Source organism: Nomascus leucogenys, chromosome 20 (genome assembly GCF_006542625.1).
Source record: "Nomascus leucogenys isolate Asia chromosome 20, Asia_NLE_v1, whole genome shotgun sequence".
Taxonomy (NCBI): domain Eukaryota; kingdom Metazoa; phylum Chordata; class Mammalia; order Primates; family Hylobatidae; genus Nomascus; species Nomascus leucogenys.
This window is the reverse complement of record NC_044400.1, coordinates 77,097,226-77,119,486: the sequence shown is the minus strand read 5'-3', so window position 1 is coordinate 77,119,486 and position 22,261 is coordinate 77,097,226. Positions and strand designations below refer to the sequence as shown.

The window sequence follows — 22,261 nt, the reverse complement described above, 5'->3', positions numbered from 1 at the left end:
GCCCTCTCTAGGATGAGCAACGGTCACCAGCCCTCGTTCCACGTGGTGCCATCTGCACGGCCCACCCCCGTTATGGATGGAGAGTCCTGCGTGGAGAGAACACAGCCGGGCCAGGGCCATGGAGGGGATGGTGGCAGAGCTGGGGCAAGTGACTAAGCCTCCTGCTCCTCATTCTGGGTCCTGCTCCTCATTCCTGCTCCTCTCCGGGTCACCTCCAAGCCCAGAGTATGTGTTAGGAAAACCTGACTTGGTTGACATTATTGACTACGCCTTATGGAAGTTTCATTTAAAACTCCCTCTAACTATTTTGCATCAGTATAAAAAGGGACAGCAAGCACCTTGTTAATTTCCTGTAATTGGAAAATGAGGTCTCCTAAGAAAGTTAATTTCCTAGACTTCCCAGGCCTTTTCTTCTTTGTGTGTTTTAGGGACAGGGTGTCACTGCTCTGTCGCCCAGGCTGGAGCGCAGTGGTGCCACCATAGCTCACTGCAGTTTTGAATTCCTAGGCTCAGGTGCTCCTCCCACCTCAGTCTCCTGGGTAGCTAGGACTACAGGCTTGCACCACCACATCCAGCTAACTTTTTAATTTTTTCATAGAGACAGGGTTTTCCTCTGTTGCCCAAACTGGTCTTGAACTCCTGGGCTCAACCATCCTCCTGCCTTGGGCTCTCAGGGTGCTGGGATTACAGGCTTGAGCCACCATGCCCGGCCTGAGGCTTCTTCTTTTTAAGTATTAAAAGACTTTATTTTAATCTCCTCTCTCTCTTTTGGGGTGGTGGCATGGTGGAAAATCTTTGCTTTCTAGAAAATCTTTGCTGCCTTTCATTTTCCTGCCTGTGTCTTCGCCTTTTGCACAATGCTGTCTTCCAGTTCCCTGTGTCCCTTAGGCCCCGGGACTGGAAGAACAGACAGCTCAGCTGCTAGGATTAAGTGAAAATCCTGAGAATCAAGCTGTGTCCCTGGGATGGGGACTTTGCCTACTGTGTGGTGTGCACTGGCTCTGGGTGAGGGGTTTGGGCCCCCCAGAAGCCATGCCTCCTTTGCCAGTGGCAACAGCTCTGTTCCATGGGACTGTACAACCTCCAGATAGGTGTGCATTTTTGGGGGTATGTTGCAAACTAGTAGCATTGGCAGAAAATAGAAAAACTAACAGAGCCTTTTGCATTTCCTAAATTATCAGAATGTTAACGAGTGACATCTTTCGTTTAAAGGGTTTTGTAGTTTGCAATTAAATCATTATAATTGTTAACTGTTACTGAGTCCTTATTACAGTCTGGTCCCTGTTCTGAATACCTTAAAAGTATGAAATCATTTCATGCCCAAAACAACCTTAGGAGGAAGGAATTATTACTAGCCTCATTTTCTGATCAAGAAATTGAGGCACAGAGAGGCGAAGTCTCCTGTCTGAGGTCACACAGCTGGTAAGTGGCAGAGCTAAGAATCCACCCAGTCACTCTGGCTCCTGAGCCCGTGCTCTTGCCCTCCACATCCCCCTCCCTGACCTCCACATCACATGGGCTGGGCGCTGTCCTCCCAGCTTTGCAGCTGATTAAATGACAGTTCAGGGATATGAACTGACGTCTCCCGCATCCTAGAGCCGGCACTTGCTTGTGTGGGACTTGAATTCAGGTCAGCAGCTGCTCCCTCTAACCTCTATTTATATCACATTATGTTATTTTTCTTCATAAGGCCTCTGCCATGCCTTGAATCTCGGCACCGTCTTTTAGAGACAAGAATCTTTTGTGATTTCATGCTAAATATGCAATGCAGAGTTTTTGTAGTCCCTTTAGAAAATGTATCCAGGCAAAAATCAAATCCAAAAAGAAGGAAAAACCCAAGTACCCTTACCTTTTTCAAAGATGTCCACTCTCAATGGATTGTAAATATTTGTCTATGCTATTTTATTATTATTATTATTTGAGACAGGTCTCACTCTGTCGCCCAGGCTGGAGTGCAGTGGTTCAATCTTGGCTCATTGCAAACTCTGCCTCCTAGGTTCAAGCGATTCTCCTGCCTCGGCCTTCTGAATAGTTGGGATTACAGGCTAATTTTTGTACTTTTAGTAGAGACGGGGTTTCACTATCTTGACCAGGCTGGTCTTGAACTTCTGACATCAAGAGATCCGCCCGCCTCGGCCTCTCAAAGTGCTAAGGTTACAGGCGTGAGCCACTGCATCCGGCCCTGTCTATGCTATTTTAAGTGCCTACACTTAAATATAAGCCTGCCTACAAATGCACATATATACAGTGTATATTATATGCACTATGTATACACATTATATATACGTATGCACTGTAGTATGCTGTATGTACAATTGTATAAGTTGCTTTTCCATTTAATAGGTGGCAAACCTCAGAGTTGGCAGAGTGATGCCCGCAGGTCAAATCTGGTCCACAGATGGCTTTTGTTTGGGCTGAAAAATATTTAAACAAATTTACGTGAATTCATTTCTAACGTATACAAATTGGAAAATTTCACATAAAAATCAATGTCAGCTTTCTCTGGAAAAATCAGATCTGGCTCCTCTGTTTAATGCTCTTGGACATCCCTGGAGCCGCCTTGCGATCACTGGAGTAGATGGCGTGTGCCGAGGGCTCACTCCAGTGACTTCCTGCACGTTTGCTGTGTGCTCCCTGCTAGGTCCGGGGGCAGGCCACATGTCTGTGATGGTGTACACTTCTCCACTGCATACCCATCACGGGATTTACTAGTACAAGGAATTCCCTATGGCGGGACATTTAGGTTGCTTCCAACTTTTGCTCTCCTGATGCCTGGCACCATTCTTCGGAAGGTGAGAGGGAAGTTGAAGGCAAGAGAGTATTGGCCTCCAAACAGTCACGTTGTTTGTTCCGGGCCTGAACACTGAGGACCATTTGACGCCCTTGCTCCTTACACAGCCCACTGTTGATAGAGTCATAGGAAAAATCCTGGGTCAAGCTATGGACATTGTTGGTAAATCTGGCAGCACATGCCAATGAGAATGATCATGATGATGAAGATGAAGCTGCTGCTATTTTTTTTTTTTTTAGACAAGGTCTGGCTCTGTCGGCCAGGCTGGAGTTCAGTGGTGCAATCTTGGCTCACTGCAACCTCTGCCTCCCGGATTCAAGCGATTCTCCTGCCTCAGCCTCCCGAGTAGCTGAGATTATAGGTGCGCACCACCATGCCTGGCTAATTTTTGTATTTTTAGTAGAGACGGGCTTTCACCATGTTGGCCAGGCTGGTCCTGAACTCCTGATCTCAGGTGATCAGCTTGCCTCGGCCTCCCAAAGTGCTGGGATTACAGGTGTGAGCCACTGTGCCCGGCCTGCTGCCATTTTTTGAGCATTGCTTTGTGCCAGGAAGTGTGCCAAGAAATGCCCAAACCTGAAGGCACTTAGCCTCCAGCAACTCTGCGGAGTGGGGACTCTGACAGCCTCTGAGTCTCCACTTGGGCCATAAGGGACTCATGGAAGGAGCTGAAGCTTGCCTGGGGTGTGCGCTTCACTCTGTTATTTCAGTTCTGCTCAAAAGAGAACCCAGTACCATCTCTTTCATTATTTTGTTGATTGCATAAACAGCACGGCCACCATCACTGGGTTTAAAGCGAAACTGAAAATCGCGGGATGTGAACTGATGAGAAGCACATTCCCCATCTCTCCAGGTGCTGCCCGGCAGGGCTCACATGCCACTGTTGTCCGTGGGCCTCCCTCCCTGTCTCTGCCTGGGCTGTTTCTGAGTTAGCTGATGTGCCTTTGCTCGTTCGGCCATCAATAACTTTTGGGTCCTGAGGTTATTTCCAGTTTTCCATTGCCATCAACAATTCAAATTATGCTACTCGCAACATCTTTAGGCAGATTGCTCTTTCCTTTCGGGAATTACTTCCTTAGAATAAATTTCAGGAAGCATATTACTGTGCCTGGGGTAGGAATATGGTAGTAGCTTTTTAAGTCAGCACAATCAATTTGGATTTAGATATTTAAACCAAAGTCACGTACTTACTCAGAGAGAGATTTTTTTCCTAAGGACTCATTAAGTAATGAACGTTTGTTAAAAAAAAAAAAAAAAAGTATGGCTAGATTCTTTAGGATAAATTGTTTTCTGTCCACAGAAAGGATTTGATTCTACCAACCTACCCCATTCTTATTTTCTCCAGGGAGACCCCTGGGATCTCCATGTAATTTTTGGTGAAGTTTGCAGGAAGTGTTACAAAGACCTCTTGGTGATGGGCTGGAATTTCTGCTTGTCAGATATTATTTGAACTTGAGTTGTCTTGAAGGAGCTAATTTTCTTTTTGTGCCTGTGTTATTTGAATCCTGCTGTAAAACTGTCAGGCCATGCGGGGCTGGAGGCAGGAGACCTGAGCTGGAAATCCCACGCCAGCCACCGGGTCATCCAACAATCTTGGGCAACTCACTTCTGCCTTCTGAGCCTTACTTTTTCATCTGCACCTTGGAGGCAAAGGTCCCTTCTAATCTCACCTTGTAGGTTGTGAGTTGTGACTGTAGAGGGATGTGAGCTGTTCAGCAGGGAGGCGTTGTGGTTTCTTGATGATATTACACACACCGTGGAGAGGGGCAAAGCAAGGTTTATTCAGACTCATGTTCTGAGGAGCTGGTTGCCTTCGGGCATTAAACAAAGTGCTGAGTGTGTCCCAGGAGTGGTTTTTTGTTGTTGTTGTTTGTTTGTTTTTGAGACCAAGTTTCACTCTTGTTGCCCAGGCTGGAGTGCAATGGCGTGATCTCGGCTCACTGCAACCTCTGCCTCCCGGGTTCAAGCGATTCTCCTGGCTCAGCCTCCCAAGTAGTTGAGATTACAGCCATGCACCACCACGCCCAGCTAATTTGTATATTTAGCAGAGAGGGGGTTTCTCCATGTTGGGTCAGGCTAGTCTCGAACTCCTGACCTCAGGTGATCCACCCGCCTCGGCCTCCCAAAGTGCTGGGATTACAGGCGTGAGCCATCGTTCCCGGCCCCAGGAGTGGTTTTTCCCTGCTTGCCTGGTATATTAATTTCTTGTGGCCTCTATAAAGCATGACCACAAACTGGGTGGTAAACAGAAATTTACTCTCGCAGTTCTAGAGGTCAGAAGTCCCAAATCACGATGCTGGCAGGGTCGAATTCCCTTAAAAATAGCTGTCAGTCCTTCCCCCCTCCAGCTTTGGGTGGCTGTCGGCTGTCCTGGGCTTCCCTGGTGTGGCTGCAGCGCTCCGATCTCTTCCCTGGCTTCGCGTGGGCTTCTCTGTGTGTCTTCTCTGCGCATCTCCTAGAAGGACTCTTGTCAATGGATTTAGACTTTATCCTACTGCAGGATGATTTCTTCTTGAGATCTTTAACTTCGTTACATCTTCAAAGACCCTTTTTCCTAATAAGGGCACATCTGCAGGTTCTGGGGAGCAGGATGTGATCGTATCTTTTTGGGGGCCACAATTCAGCCCGCCTCAGCCCTCATCAGCCAGAAGCTCGCCCATGTTGGCCAACCAGAGCTCTGCCCTTGCCTCCTGTGGCCTCAGTCCAGTGTCCCAGCCCTTCTGCTTGCCTCTACAATGTTGTCACGACGAAGCTGTGCTTTAATGAAGGGAGGAAATTTTTCAGCAGGCCTGAGAAGGCCAGACAAGGCCCTGCCCCCAGTGCATGGGCAGATGTTGGTGGTGGGCATTGTGGAAGGCTGTGGGGTCAGGCCAAGAGCCTGGCATATAGGTCAAGGTTGGTGAATATCCACCTTCTGCGAACCAGTCCTGTTGGCTCCAGAACTGAAATATCCCTGCAGCCCACCCATCTCTGACACCACGTCCCTGGTCCCAGTCTCCATGTCATTTGTCTGTGTCTCAGCAGCCCGGGTGCCCTTTAAACAGCAGGATGATAGTCGCAGAGCCTCTGCAGTGCTTCCTGTGTGACAGGCAGGGACCCATTTCACCCTCGCCACCACCAGTGGGGTAGAGCTATTACCATGTGCACTTCAGCGAAATGGAAATCCGAGTCACACCCTGCTAATGGCTTCCCAGCATGCTCAGGGCAGGGCTTGAACTCTGTCCAGGGCCAGCTTCACGGGCACACGAGCTGTGCTGTCCTGCAGGGCCTACACTCAGAGGGCCTGGCTCTTGGCTTAATGCTCTGCTGTTGCCGTCATGCAAGTCTTAATAATTTTAAACAAGGAACCTCACGTTTTCATTTTGCACTGGGCTGCAAATACGTAGCTGGTCTTGACTCTGTGCTTGGTGTAGAACCCCCACGTGGTCTGGCAATTTTCCCTTCCCACCGCCTGCCCGTGACCGGTGATATTTGATAGCTGTGTATCACAGTGCCCTGTAGACTTGTTCTTTCCAGCACCTACCACAAGCCATCATTGTTTTCTGTATTCATTTCCATAGTGGTCTTCCTGACTAGATAGTTCTGTGATGGCCGGGACCTTGTCTGGTCCTCCTGCATGCCCAGTATATTAATTTCCTGTGGGCAATTAAAGGGCACCCGCACTGCCAAGGCACAAACGACATGGAGGCTGGGACAGGGGACATGTGATGTCAGAGATGGGTGGGCTGCAGAGATATTTCAGTTCTGGGGCCAACAGGACTGGTTTAAGGGAGATGAATATTCGCCAACCTTAGCCTCTATGCCAGACGAGGTCCAGGGTCAGCAGCGGGGGCTCCCTGTGCCTTGAGGAAGGAGCCTTCTCTGAGGACTCCACCTCCTGTGTGTCCTGGGCTGTCACCCTCCAGCCTGAGGCGCTGAGCCAGTGCCGTGCCCCTTCCTCAACAGTGGGCTGTGCCATCTCCTGCTTGATGGGCAGCAGGCTCAGAGTGAAAATCCTGGGCGCAGCAGACACCAAGTTAAGCTCAGCAGGAGAGTTCCCTGCTGTTGCTCCTGCCGAGGAGACCTTTGTGCAGCCCGCAGCCGGAGGGGCTAATCACAGTGATGCTGTGTGGCACTGTGAGCGTCAGGACTATCAACAGTGTGTCCGTGGCACAGAGGCCGGCTGCTGAGGCCCACCCTGAGCTCCGAGGTTGACTTGGCCCAGAACTTTGGACATCCTCCCCTCCTGCACTCCATTCATCTCCACACTCACTGTGGCCCGGCCTGGCAGGGTCTGGCATGGGGTGTTGAGAGTACCAGGCTTGGCATCAGCCCATGGAGATTTATTCATCCTGGAATTGGATGGAGCTTGGACTTTGGGCTGGGCACAGGGTGGGGTGCACAAAGGTGGGAGCTAAGGTTCTGACCCAGAGGAGCTGACAGTCGACACACGGGGCAGGGCAGCCCTTTCCGCCACCGGCAGCCCAAAGAATTGGCAGACTTGCAGCTGCCCCATCCTGCCTGCGAGGCCTGTGGGCCGCTCCTGTGGATGTGGTCCTTTTGCTTTCTCTTCAGCTTTTTAGTGGTGTCCTTCCTGGCTAATTGCAGATATTTTTCTTGCCTTTCTTATAAAACAAAACAAAACAAAACAAAAAAACTGCACTGTTTCCTCTTAAAAGCAGTCATTGAAGTAGAAAATTGTACTTACCTAGAAGAGTCTAAAGAAGAGAATAGATATCACCTATAGTTGCATCCCCCAGGTGGTCCCTGTCAGCATCCTGGGGGCATGGCTGCCATGTCCTTTCCACTGTATCCCCAGGGTGCAGGGCTGGCACCTTGCAGGTGCTCAACACATATTTGTGACTGAGTGAAAATAATGAGCAACTATATATATAGCAGAAAATTGAAACTATAAGTTGTATTTGTTTTTTATTTTTGTGTATTTATTTATTTATTTTGAGATGGAGTCTCCCAGGCTGGGGTGCAATGGCACGATCTTGGCTCACTGCAACTTCTGCCTCCCAGGTTCAAGCACTTCTCCTGTCTCAGCCTCCTGAGTAACTGGAATTACAGGCGCACACCACCACGCCCTGCTAATTTTTTGTATTTTTAGTAGAGAAGCAGTTTCATCATGTTGGCCAGGCCGGTCTCAAACTCCTGACCTCAGGTGGTCTGCCCACCTCGGCCTCCCAAAGTGCTGGGATGTGAGCCACCGCACCCGGCCTGTTTTTTTATTTCACCTTTTTCACTCTTTGTGGTACTGACCTTGTCCCCATGTGGACTTTTCTGTCGGGGCTTAGACGTCATTTACTTGATCGATCCTTTCTGGCTGAGTGTTGTGTTTTTGGGATGGACATCCAAGTGTTTCTATCAGAGGCTGTATCTCTGGTATTTCCTTAAAGCACATTCCTAGAAGTGGCCACAGAAAGGAGTAAAAAGGAGCAAGCTTCCTTTTCTGGTGTTGTATTTTGTGTGTCTTCCTGCCCATCAGGGTATGGGGAGGTGCACTTCAGACTCGAAGGCTGACTTCTGAGAACTGCTGTGGTTATAAAAGCGGCACGTCAGCGGAGGCGAGGAATGAATTATGTATCAAGCTCTAAGTCAGATCAAGGCAAATGGAGTTCATACTTATCTGAAGACAGAATGTACCTTTCTGGAATCGATCAGCAGTGATGTTGATTAGCCCAGAATAATCCTTCATGGTGTGTTGAGAAACACCACTCTCTCCTGTTCAGGAGGAAGGCAGCCGGCCTCCATCACTGCCTCCCAGATTTTGTAGCTCGGAGGGATGTCCCAGGGCCCCAGGGCTAGCAGGTCCCGCCTGACTTCAGTTCATGGCCACTGAGCATCTGCAACTTGCTGGATGCACTGGCGGTGTGGAGACCCCACCCCAGACCATTCCTGGGCACCCCTGTCCGGTACTTCCTGCATCTCCTGTCCACAGGCTGAGGTCACATGGACTCCAGGAGGCCAAATCCAATGTCCAGCTTCAGGTCCTCACCTTGACCTCTTTGGGGCTGCCCGCTATTGGAGCCGTCCTTCTTCTAGACACACGATCTTCTGCAGCCTCCCCGGGGCTTTCTCTCCTTCCGTCCTGTTCCTGGCCTTCCTTGCCAATTTTGTCTCATCTGCCCAAGCTCCCAAGTTAGCATTCCTCAACACCGGAGTGTTCCCTCCTCGCTCTGCATTCATTCCCTACGTGATCTAATCCCAATGCCACGACTCACTGACCGTGTGGATTTAGGTAGCTGACTTCACCTCTCTGTGCCTTCATTTCCTCATCTCTAAAATGGGCCTAGTAAAATCCTCTCTCACCAGGTGTTCCAAGGATGATAGGACAGGATTCCCAGCTCCTGTCACGGGCCCTGGCACCTGATGGGTACCTCATGACTCTCCTGCTGTTGCTCACTCACTCATTCATTCATGCACTTGGCGGATCCTGATAGAATGCATCTTACCTGCTGCCCTCTGTTCTAGGCATGGAGGACACAGAAGGGGCAGAGCAGGCCCAGGCCCTGCTTACTGGGAACCCGTCCTCATTTAGGGGACATAGATAAGAACTAAGTCAATTACAGTTTGTCAGATAGAAAATGAGAAGGAGACGTGGTGAAGGGAAGGGAGAGCAGAGGCGGGCTTTCCGAGGCAGCTTGGGGCGGTGATTAGGCTCAGTCCTGGCTCACCCGCTTCCAGCTGTGGACCTTGATCAGGTTCATACTGTTTCCTCTCTCAGTAGTTGAGTGACATCACCAGCAGTCAACCTCTGTGTGTCTCAGTTTCCTCATCTGTAACACTGGGTGACATCACCTACCTAGTAGGGATGGAAACCACTAACCTCTGAAATCGAAAAGTCCATTTCTCTAAGTGTGGTCTTCACACCCTGCTCCAGAATTGCCGGGATTGTGGATGGAAATGCAGATTCCCTGGCCCACCATGCTCCTCATGCGTCGAGCTCTGGATGAGGCCCAGGGCCCTGCTTTTTGGAAGAAGCACCTTGGGAGACACAGGCTCACTGATGTTGGCAGACCATGGTCTGCAGGCTGCTGAGATGGGCTGGTCCCATCCTGATAGGAGCAGGATGGACTGAAGCTACTCCAGGTGTGGTCACCTGGGAGCCTCACCTGGGAGCTTATTAGAAATGCAAATCAGATTCTCTAGGGGTGGGCCCAGGACTCCACGCCTTAACCTCCAAGCGATTCTGCTGCAGCCCCCATCGGGAAGGCTGTAAGTCAGTCTGGGAGTGGCAGGTCATGCTCCAGATGAGGCAGGTGCCTGGCCCAGGGTGCCCGAGGGAGGGACACCAGCTCCCCACCCTTCTCTCTCTACTAACTCAGTTTCCCTCCTTCCTTCAGGATCCCAAGTGATGGTGGTTTCCTCGGAGGGCGAGCTGAGTCCCGCGCGACTGGTTAGCACGGTGGAGCTGGTAGCCACGCCTGCTGGCTGGCGTGCGTGAACGGGTGTGAACCGCAGGATCTCAGCACTCTGACCCAAGGGGAAGCATGTCGAAGAAAGGCCGGAGCAAGGGCGAGAAGCCCGAGATGGAGGCGGACGCGGTGCAGATGGCCAACGAGGAGCTGCGGGCCAAGCTGACCAGCATTCAGATCGAGTTCCAGCAGGAAAAGAGCAAGGTGGGGGCTGGCGCCAGCTCAGCAGCGGCTGGGCTGCAAATGTCCCTTTGGGCAGTGTTGCCCCTGAGGCATGTGTGTGGAGAGCCTGTTCCAGAAGGGGGGCCGAGGGGGGCCACTTCACCTCTCTGCCCTGCTGTCTGTCCCTTTGTAGTACAGAGACTGCTGGGCAGGAGTCTGGGCCCCACCAGTGCTTGCTGTGACCTTCAACAAGCCACTGAACACCCCATTCTTTGATTTCTCTTACCTGCAAGATGGGGGTTGTCAGAAGAAAAATGTTTGACAAGTTCAGTTTAGCAGAGATTAACTGAGCAAAGAACGATTTGAGGACGGGGCAGTCCCCAGCACAGAACACGTTCAGAGAAACCTGCATGTGGTCAGACAGCATTCATTATGGGGACAGAAAACAGAAGAGGTGCTGAGGCTACTTGACCGGTTACAGCTTGACCCTTGATCCGTGGCTCACCTGTGATTTACTCATGCTCAGCTGCTGTGATTGGCTGAGCCTCGGCTATTTGTTTAAAAATGCTCCCAAGTCAGGTTTTCGGTTAGTTTGCCTGCTAAGTTAGGTTGCAGTTCATTATACAGGAACTCATGCATGAAGGCATCCTCAGGCTAAGTTTAGTTTAATTCAGCAGGGTCATGGCGGTACCAGCTTTTCCTAAATTCCAAAAGGGAGGAGGGCATAGTGAGGTATGTCCCACTTCCCCGCTTCCCATCATGGCCTGAACTAGCTTTTCAGGTTAACTTTGGAAGACCCTTGGTGGAGACGAGGGATCCGTTCAGATGGTCAGGAGGCTTCAAAGTTTATTTTTGGTTTATGCTGCCTTGAGGTCTTCTAAGCCATATATGTGTTTTCCTAGATGTGGTGGGGCTGTGGTCTGGACTCAGGGCTCTGCTAGGTAAAGAGGTTGGAACAGAGCCTGGCTCTCGGGTGTGAGCTACTTTCCTCTCTCCTAAAGCAGATTTGAGCTTTGGAGCTGGTCAGGACAGTGCCTGGTTGGGTGCTGGGAGTGTAATTAAAGCACGGGCTGTCACAGACGGGAGGAGCACAGGCTTTCTAGGCAGACCTGGCGTCAAACCTCAGCTTGTCCCCTAACTGGTCTCATGATCTTGGCCAGGTGACTAAAAGTCTCCAAAACCTCTGACTTCTCATCTGACACCAGCTATTATGGTGTAATAATAGCTGTCTGGATTAAGATGGTCATGAGGATCTGATTAATGGATGCAATAAAAAGCCCCATCAACATCTGGTGCCCAGGCACAGCTGCAGTCCTGTTTGGTGGCCTGGTTCTGACTTGGGTGGGCTTGAGGGTAGAGCAAGCCCAGGGCTCTGTGAGCCGAGAGAGGAGCTGCCAGCCAGGCTGAGCACAGAAAGGGGACGGAGATGCAGGCTTGCTCCTGGGTGGCGCGAGCAGTTGAAGGTCTACCTGAAGCCCTGAAGGTGCCCTCTGGCTCCTGCTGTAGTACCTGGAGTGATGGGTGGAGGCTGCTTGGGGGATTGCAGCAGGTGTCCCTGTCTTGTTGAGCTGGGACTCAGGCCGCCGATGGAGTGCTGGGCCAGATCCAGCTTCCAGGTGGGGACGGGGCTGGGGCCTGGGATCTGGCTCCAACCCCAGCTCAGGATGGCCGCACAGAGCAAAGGCTGAGTTCTAGACCAGGGGACTGGGCTTCTGGAACTTGGGCACAGATGCACCTGTCTCCATCCCTAGGTGTTCAAGATTCCAGGCCGAGTGCATCCAGCCTCTTTTAGACATGGATGCTGGTGATGATGACCTGTTCACCCTTTAGCCAGGTCAAGAGGCCAGGTCACCTCTGGGGCTGGGGCTGGGGCTGACTGGCTGGGGGTGTAAGGGCTGGCAGCTTGTATCTGGACGTAGCCACAGCAGCTGTGGTGACAGGGAAAGCTGCTCACTCACATCACGCTGCCTGGGCTCCATCCCCTCTCCACCGCCACCCCTGCCTGAGGTCTTAGAAGCTGTGTAACCCCCGCCTCAGTTTTCCCATCAGTAGATGGGGACCTCTAAGGTGTCTGCCTCCTGGGTTGTTTGAGGAATGAATAAGACAGTGACACACAGGGCCTGGGTGCTGCCTGTCATACTCTCACATGACCATCAGGGTGACATGTACATGCCTACTGTGCAGATAGCACCAGGTGCTTTAGAGGGTGTCATGACCCTGGCAGTGACCTGAGAGGTCAGGTGTGGCTTCCCCCGTGTTACAGGTGAGCAAGCCAAGGGCTGGAGAGGGTGGGGACTTGCCCAGGTGTGTTAGCTTGCCAGGGCTGCAGTAATCAAGTCCCACAGATGGGGCAGGTTACACAACAGACGTTTGCTGTCTCGCAGTCCTGGAGGCTGGCAGCCACAGATCCAGGTGTCAGGATTGGCTCCTTCTGAAGCCTCCCTCCTTGGCTTGCAGATGGCCGCCCTCTCCCTGTGTCTTCACGTGGCTTTCTCCTGTGTGTGTCCGTGTCTGTATTTGCTCTTCTTACAAAGACTCCAGGCAACTTGGATTAGGGCCCACCCTAATGACCTCATTAGGCTCTATCTCCAAATGCAATCACATCCTGAGGTCCTGGGGGTTCGGACTTCAACATATGAATTTCAGGGGGACACAGTTTAGCCCCACACACGAGGCCAGCACAGTAGGTGGTATTGCTGGGTTGAAAGCCAGGCCCATGCAGACCCCAGGCTGGGCCTCCCCGTTACCAGGCTGCCTCCCTGCCTCTCGGACGTGTGGCAATTTCCACTTGGATGCACGCTGGCTGCTTATTTTCTCAATCCAGCCATCCCTGTGGCCCCTTCAGGTTGACTTTACCCATCTGGCTGCTGGGAGAATTTCAATTCTCTGAGAATTCAGCAACGTGCTTATTGACCGGCACAAAAAACATAAATGCAAACTTTACAATTGCATTGAAGTGTTACTTTGACGTGATCTCACAATCACTGTCAATGTCCCATTTAAAGTGCTGGTATTTTAGCAAAGCATCCCTGTTGAACACTGTAGGATGAGGGAGGGTGATAAACGTGTCTGTCTGTTCATCTGCAAGCCCCTGGCACGCATGCTCCATGCCTGGGCTGAGTGAGAAGTGTTTGGAAGTAACTCAGAGACAGCCCCTGTCCTCAGGTCAGATGGGTACAGAGGCTCACAGGAAGCCGGCAATATAGCAGCCCTGGGCACATTGCATCAGAGGTTTTAGAAAATAGTGCAGGGACAAGCAGAACCCAAGGCTTCACAGGGGCAGTTTTCTGGGGGTTACTTTCTGGCATTATAAGATGCCCCAGGCTCCGCAGTGGCTCATGCCTGTAATCCCAGCACTTTGGGAGGCCGAGGAGGGCGGATCATGAGGTCAGCAGATCGAGACCATCCTGGCTAACATGGTGAAAACCCATCTGTACTAAAAATATAAAAAAATTAGCCGGGCGCGGTGGCGGGCGCCTGTAGTCCCAGCTACTCGAGAAGCTGAGGCAGGAGAATGGCGTGAACCTGGGAGGCAGAGCTTGCAGTGAGCCAAGATCGTGCCACTGCACTCCAGCCTGGGGGGCAGAGCGAGACTCCGACTCAAAAAAAAAAAAAAAAGATGCCCCAGGCTCATCTTGTATATTTCCTACCCCCAGCCCTAGACCCAGCAATTTCTCTAAGGGGTCCTGGTTCCTTTTGTTGGAGAATGGCATTAGAAACAAAGATCTGGGCACCAGGCGTGCCCATCACTGCTGCGGTGTCATTGTTTCTAGGCCCTCTCAGCTGCCAGAACAAGGAAATATATGCGTGTACTGACCTGCATATGTACACATGCCTGTAACTATTTCCATATATGACATCTATATCCATACAAAGTCAAACATGAGTTCTTATAGATGTCCCAAGACGCACCCACTGCCACATGGCTCACTTCAGCCTCCTCTTGCTTGTCTGTAACCTCTCACTCCAAGTGGGAAACGTGGCTTCCCCACCTGCCATCACTTTCTTGTTCAACACTATACATGTATGATGGTTTCAGAGTAGTTAACTGGTACCCATGAGATTTGGAGGGCTTTGAGCATGGAGGGTGTGGTGGGAAGGGCTGCTGCAGGTGGCTTGGGCAAGGGGGAAGTGGGGAAGTGGCCAGGCCTGGGCATGGAGAGCCAGCGTTGCTGGATTGAATGGGGATGGGGATGGAAAGGGACGAATCTGACTCACTCTCTGAGTGGGAATGGCAAGTGGGGGTGGTGCCGGTGGTTCAGATAATTTCTCCACACCAGCCCCCACACCCCCAGGGCATGCTCCCTGTCTTGGCCTTTGTGTTATGACTGCATTTAGAGTCCAAATGCTGAGGAGCGGCTGGTGTGGGTGCCTCTACACTTGGGGTAGCTTGGAGGCAGCTGGAGGTGAAGTGCTGGGTGGCTCTTTTTGGCCTGCTCAGCCGGATGGAGTGGTGGTGGGAGGGAGTGCTCTGTGCCCATCAGGGGTCACCCCAGCCTCACTCTGCTGCTTCTGTGGCATAGGTCATGTCACCTGGGCTTGGCCCTCAGCAGCTTTGGGCAGAGCTGGAGGGACCCAACAGGGCCCTGTCCCCAGGCCCCTGTCTCTCTGTCACCATCCCTGCCCTACACACCTGGATCACCAGCCTCAGCAGCACCTCTGCCCTTCCCAGGAAGCAGCCCCTAGACCCCCCGGGCTGCCCTGCACAGGCCTCTGCCCACCCTTCCATGTTCCTCACCCCCTTTCTACCTGTGTCTCTCACACGAGGCTGCCCACACCTGATGCACAAAGTCAGAACCACGATAACAACAGACTTCCATTCACCCACCCACAGTCACCTCATCTTCCTCCTCCCAACGGGCCTTTGAGGGGCAGCTGTTGACATCCCTGTTTCCTAGCAGAGGAAACTGAAGCTCTGGAAGATTGTGTGGTCAGGTTCTTCAGAGAAACAGAAACAATAGGTTGTCACACACACACACACACGCACACACACACACCACAGAGTGAGAGGTTGTTTGTTAGTTTTAAGGAATCAGCTTATGCAATTGTGAGGCTGGCAAACCTGAAATGTGTAGGGCAGACCAGCAGGCTGGAGATTCAGGCAAGGGTTGATCTTGCAGCTTTGAGTCCCAGTGCAGTCTGGAGGCAGAGTTCCTTCTTCCTCGGGGGACCTTGGTCTTCTCTTAAAGCCTTCGGCTGATTGGATGAGGCCCACCTACATTGTGGAAGGCACTGTGCTTCACCCAGAGTCTACTGATGTAAATGTTAATCTCATAAAATATACCTTCACAGCCACATCTGGACTGGTGCTTAACCAAACGACTGGGCATTGTGGCCCAGCCAAGTCGACCCACAACATCAACCACCATAGAGGTAGAGAGATTTGCCTGGGGAAACACAGCTCATCAAAGCAGATTAGGATCTCATTGGATCTGACCCTGCTGACCCCAGGTGGCTGTCGGCATTAACCAGGGACTTAAGACAGTGTTGCCTCGCAGGAGGGAGAACAGTCAAAAACATTTTGTCCATAACCGGGACAATTATGTTAAATACTTAAAGTTCTGGCGTCCTGCTACTAAATCCACTAGGAAAAGATGCTGATTGCTGCCCCCAGGGTAAGGTGGACAGAGCATAGGCTGGTCTCCTGGCTTCTTTCCTATAATTGTGAGTATCTGGTGAAAGGAGATGTTGATCTTGTGTGTTTGCCTGGGTTGGTTTTATTTGCTTCTTTATCTGCTGTCGTAAGTAAGGATTTATCAATACTCAGGTGCCATTGTACAACTTCTCACCTAAAATTAATTTTAACATGTTACTATGCTATCAACAGTGTGGTCTGGGGAAAAACGTTGCCATTTTCCCTGGAAGCAGCTTGTCCATCAGAGGCAATTCATTTCAGGTCTTCAGAGAGGGGAAGATTTCAGGAAATAAGGGCTTGTCAAGCATTCCTGTGGAATGTGTGTCGAGTGATATTTGAAACAAAAAGGTTAAAGCAAGCATTTTGAAGTGTTTTAAGAACACACTCCCTTGGGACGTTTTATAAGTAATGTTTTGAATTGTTTGCTCATAAAATGAATAGGCTCAAGGCAGGGTGGGTCGGCTGGCAGCACAGGGTCCTCATCCCTCACCCTGGGCAGGTCACCAGACCATCTCTGATCCTTGGCTGCCTCATGATAAAACAGAGGAGAGAGAGAGGAAGAGAGAGAGAGAGGGAGAAAGAGAGGGAGCTTGCTACCTCCTTCCCAAGACCGTGAGGGGTTAATGTGGCAATGTGGGTGATGCATTGGAGCCCCCAGCCCAGCTAGGGACCCCGCTCAACAAGAATGGTGCCCCCTGCTCACTGCCCCCCAAGACTTAGAAGCCTGGTCTGTCTTCTCCAACTCCAGAGTCCGTGCATGGGGCCCTGGAAATATATTTCTGGTTTACAATCTTTTGGGTCTTGGTGATGATTTCTGCAGGGTGTGTTTTGTGATTGAGCAATTGTCTCAATCTACAACCTGGAAGAGATGCCAAAGGCTTGAATGCCTCTCCAACATCCTCAGGGGGTTTCCACCCCCAGGGAAAATCTCAGGGAACTAGCAGGAGAGATTCTAAGTGGGGCTGGCAGGAGGGTCAGGCCTGCAGGGCATTGCCGAAGGGGGAATCCATGGGAACGTGGGCCCAGGTGGGTGTCTTGGGCGTGGGGAGGCTGTGGCCAGCTCCGCCAGCTGTGGCCCTGATCCTGACCCTGACCCTGACCCTGACCGGCTCTCTCGCCGCTCTGGCTGCAGGTGGGCAAACTGCGCGAGCGGCTGCAGGAGGCGAAGCTGGAGCGCGAGCAGGAGCAGCGACGGCACACGGCCTACATTTCGGAGCTCAAGGCCAAGCTGCATGAGGAGAAGACCAAGGAGCTGCAGGCGCTGCGCGAGGGGCTTATCCGGCAGCACGAGCAGGAGGCGGCGCGCACCGCCAAGATCAAGGAGGGCGAGCTGCAGCGACTGCAGGCCACGCTGAACGTGCTGCGCGACGGCGCGGCCGACAAGGTCAAGACGGCGCTGCTGACCGAGGCGCGCGAGGAGGCGCGCAGGGCCTTCGATGGAGAGCGCCTGCGGCTGCAGCAGGAGATCCTGGAGCTCAAGGCAGCGCGCAAGCAGGCAGAGGAGGCGCTCAGTAACTGCATGCAGGCTGACAAGACCAAGGCAGCCGACCTGCGTGCCGCCTACCAGGCACACCAAGACGAGGTGCACCGCATTAAGCGCGAGTGCGAGCGCGACATCCGCAGGCTGGTACGTGTCGCCCCCTCCCCCGCCCGTGGGCACGCAGCCTTCCCTCCCTGCACGCATGGGGGAAATGCGGAGCTCCGAGGACCTGCTGTGCTGCGGGCGTTGTTCAAAGCACTGGGGCCCCAGCAACGTCCCTGCCGTCTTAGGTGTGGTAAGGAGGCTTTGGGGCTGCAGGCAATCGGCTCAGAGAACAGTTTCCCCATTTGTCAAAGGAGCTTAATGGAGACTAGCGAGGGTTGTTGCAAATGCATCGTGATAGCATATCTAAGTGCCGGGCATTTATTGATTCATTTACTTCAACAACCATGAGCAGACGTCCATCTCCAGGTAAGATGCCGCAGGTCAGGGCAGGCCGGCCAACTGGCTGCAACAGCAAGGGAAAAATATAAATTGCAAACAGTCCTGTTTTGAAAGATACTGGAGATCTGTGGAAGCTGTGGAGTGTGGATGAACTAAAATTCCAAAGGGAAGGGGAAAGAGCCCTGCCTAGGCGGCCTAATTGCCAGCTGCTTTCTTCCCTTGGGGCATTTGTGGATTCTGGGTGTGGGCTGAAGATTGGATGTCCTAAGAGAGACGAGTAGGACTTTTTGCCATCTCAGAGTGGGCATGAAAGAATGGAAACCAGAGGAGCCCCACCTAGGCCAGCTTGCTGCACAGGAGGTCCTCCTGCGTCCTGGAGTGAAGGGGGAGGCTGGTGAGCCCAGCTGGAAAGGCAGAGTGACAGCTCCCATGCCTTCACTGGACGTAGGAGACAAAGGCAGGGGGCCCGCCACAAACACATGACCAGTCTGCCCCTCAGGGCGTTTGTCACACTTTGAAGCTGTGTGGGGCAGGAGGCTAAGAAGTAAAGTAAGCTGAGGTTTTCAGACTGGATCAAACAGTAACAGTGATATTTACAAGAGAGACATCTTAATTATGAGGACGTGGTGACATGGAGCATAAGAGGATGGGGAAAGATACACTGTGCAAGCACTTCCCAAAAGCAAAGCTGGTCTGGCTGTATTCATGTCAAAGGCTCTAAGGCAAGAAGTAATACTAAAGACACAAAAGGACAGTTCTTAATAATAAAGGGTCAATTCAGTGGGAATGCATTCAATAACAAAACCTCAAAATGTCTAAAAGAAAAAAATTATCAACACTAAAGCAGACAAATCCACAGTTATGGTTGGGGATGAACACACTTCTCTCAGCAAACAGTAGAACACACAGACAAAGAAGGAATAAAGACATGATTTCACCAACACAATTAACCGACGTGAACTTACCTGACAGAGCACTCTATTCCACAACTGCAGAATACTGTGGACATGACATACTTTTGTCACTATAGACCACATTTCAAAATTTGTGGGTTGTAATTAGTCCTTAGAGCAAAACATATTTTAGACAAAAAGAAGAAATGCTGAAAATCAAGCATCTAAGCTTCTATCTCAAGAAGAAAGAAAAAGAACAGCAAATTAAACTTCAGAGAGTAGAAGGAAGGAAATTTTAAAGAGCAAGAAACAGTGAAATAAAATCAATAAAGAAAATCAACAAATTCAAGAGTTAATTAAAACTGATAAATTGACAAACATTTAGCAATATTGATAAAGCAAAACAGAGGCAATAAATTACTAATATCAAAAATGTAAAGGGAGAAATACCACAGCTCCTACAGTCAATAAAACCACAGCAAACAGCATATACCAATAAACTTGAAACCTCGATAAAATGAACATATTCCTTGAATATGCACAATGTACCAAAACTGACATGAAACAAATAGAAAATCTAAGTAGTCCTTTAGCTCCTAAATAAATTAAATCTGTAATGAATAATTTTCCTATGAAGAAAGGCCCAGACCTAGATGGCTTCACAAGTGAATTCTTTCAAGTGTTTAAGAAAGAAGTAAAACTAATTCTAGCCAAACTCTTCCAGAAAATAGAGAATTAGGAACACAGTTTAACTAACTTATGAAGCCAGTGTAACTCTGATTCCAAAAGCAATAACATTACAGGATAAGAAAACTTTTGGATTAGCTTTTATGAACATAGATACAAGAGTATGAGCAAGATATTAACATATCAAATCCAGCAATACATAGGAAGGCTAGTAAGTCATAACCCAGCTGGGTTTATTCTGAAAATATAAAGATTGGCTTCATATTCTAAAATCACTGAATATAATTCAACATAATAATATGGTAAAAAAGAAAAAAAACCATGTGGTCGATCATCTTCATAGATGCAGAAAAATCTGTTGGTAAAATTCAACTTCATGATATAAACTCTCAGAAAACCAGGAAGAGAATGGAATTTCACTAATATGATAAATGGTTCTATCAAAAATCTGTCACAAGCAATATACATAATGATGAAATATTGAACAGTTCCCACCCAAGTTCAAGGTCAAAACAAGATGTTGACTATTACCACTTCTAGTCAACATTGCACTGGCCAGGATGTCAAATACAAAATAAAATAAATAAAAGTTTTATTGGGAGGCCGAGGCAGGCGGATCACGAGGTCAGGAGATCGAGACCATCCTGGCTAACATGGTGAAACCCCGCCTCTACTAAAAATACAAAAAATTAGCCAGGCGTCGTGGTGGGCGCCTGTAGTCCCAGCTACTCGGGAGGCTGAGGCAGGAGAATGGCGTGAACCCGGGAGGCGGAGCTTGCAGTGGGCCGAGATCACGCCACTGCACTCCTGCCTGGGTGACAGAGCGAGACTCCGTCTCAAAAAAAAAAAAAAAAAAAGTTTTAGGGAGAAAAAAGGGAAACTCATTATTTGCAAGTGCTATGGTTGTGATGTAGAAAATCCAAGAGACCTGTTTTAGTTCATTACTGTTGCTATAACAAAACAACACAGACTGGGTAACTTATATATAATAGAAATTTATTTCTTACCATTCTGGAGGCTGGGAAGTCCAAGATCCAGGCACTGGCAAGTTCAGTATCTGGCAAGGGTCCAGTTTCTGCTTCTAAGACAGTGCCTTGAATGCCGTGTTCTCACATGGCAGAAGGAGTGGAATGACAAAAGAGAGACAGGCAGCTCATATTTCTCTTATAAGGTCACTAACTCCCTTCATAAAGTCTTTGCCCTCATGACTTAATCACCTCTTAAAGGCCCCACCTCCTAATACTATCACATGGGTGATAAGTTTCAATGTATGAATTTTTGTGAGACACATTCAGAACATGGCAAGACCCTACAAACTATTAGAATTAATAAGTGAGTTTATCAAAGTCTGTGTATACAAGGTACATACACACAAATAAGTTGTTTCAATATATCAGCAGTGAACAATTAGAAAATGAAATCTTAAAAAATATCATTTACAGTAGAGCACCACAAAATTCAAATACCTAGGAATAAATCTAAGGAAAGTTGTGTAAGATGTCTCCCCTGAAAACTATAAAACATTGCTGAGAAAAACTTAAGGAAATCTAAATCAATGGAAAGGGATATCATTTTCATCGATTAGAAGACTTAGTATAGATATCAGTTTTTCCATGATTGATCTACAGATTCAGTGCTATCCCTTACCAAAATCCCAGCAGACTTTTTTTTTTTTTTTTTTAACTGAGTCTTGCTTTGTTGCTCAGGCTGGAGTGCAGTGGCGTGATCTCAACTCACTGCAACTTCTGCCTCCTGGGTTCAAGCAATTCTCCTGCCTCAGCCTCCCGAGTAGCTGGGATTACAGATGCCTGCCACCATGCCCAGCTAATTTTTTTTTTTTTGTATTTTTAGTAGAGATAGGGTTTTGCCATGTTGGCCAGGCTGGTCTTGAACTCCTGATCTCAAGTGATCCACCTGCCTCGGCCTCCCAAAGTGCTAGGATTACAGATGTGAGTCACCATGCCCAGCCGCCAGCAGACTTTTTAAATGCAGACGTTGGCAAGCAGATTCTAAATTTGATGTAAAAATTGAAAGGATGCGGAATCGCAATCTTGAAGAAGAGAAAAATTGGAGGTTTCATACAACCTATAACAAAGTTTACTACAAAGCTACAGTAATCAAGACAGTAAGGCTGAAGGTTAGAGAGACAGGTCAATGGAACAGAATAGTCCAGAAGTACATCTTCACGTATGTGGAAAAAGATACCGTGGCAGTTCACTATGGAGAGGATGATCTTTCAGTGGACAATATTGGACTGGTTAGCTATCCGTAAGAAAAAAAAAAAACAGGAAATACACACACACACACACACTGCACACACACACTCTCTATATAGAGTATGAAGTCTATATCATACTACCCACAAAGATTAATTCAAAGTGGTCCATAGACCTACATGTAAAAAGTAAAACAATAAAGCTGCTAGTAGAAAACAGACTATTTTCATGATCTTGGGACATGATGAATATTTCTTAAGCAGGACACAACACACTATTTACATAAATATACTATTCAGAGAGGGTTGTACATTGGACATGAAATAATCATTGTTCATCAAAAGGCACCAATAAAAGACAAGGCAAATTACAGACTGAGAGAAGACATGTTCAATACCTATACCGCAAAGAACTTTCGTGCAGATTATAAAAACAACTATAAAACAATGTGAAAAATAACTCAATTAAAAATGGGCAAAATCTTGAAAGAATATTTCAAAAACAAGATAATTAAATGACTAACAAATATGTGAAAAGGTGTTCTACCTCATTG

At 49.3% G+C, this 22,261-nt stretch overlaps 1 protein-coding gene across 3 annotated transcripts in view; it reads left to right on the top strand.

The window, feature by feature from the left end:
- The window catches only part of JAKMIP1 (janus kinase and microtubule interacting protein 1), a 178,349-nt gene that overhangs the window by 78,603 nt on the left and 77,485 nt on the right, over positions 1 to 22,261 (top strand). For all 3 annotated transcript variants that reach the window (XM_030801077.1, XM_030801078.1, XM_030801079.1), the window contains exons 2-3: positions 10,120 to 10,395; positions 17,121 to 17,615. In XM_030801077.1, coding sequence (XP_030656937.1) covers positions 10,267 to 10,395; positions 17,121 to 17,615 — 624 coding nt within the window. In that variant the 5' untranslated portion in view covers positions 10,120 to 10,266. The remainder of the gene's footprint in view (positions 1 to 10,119; positions 10,396 to 17,120; positions 17,616 to 22,261) is intronic.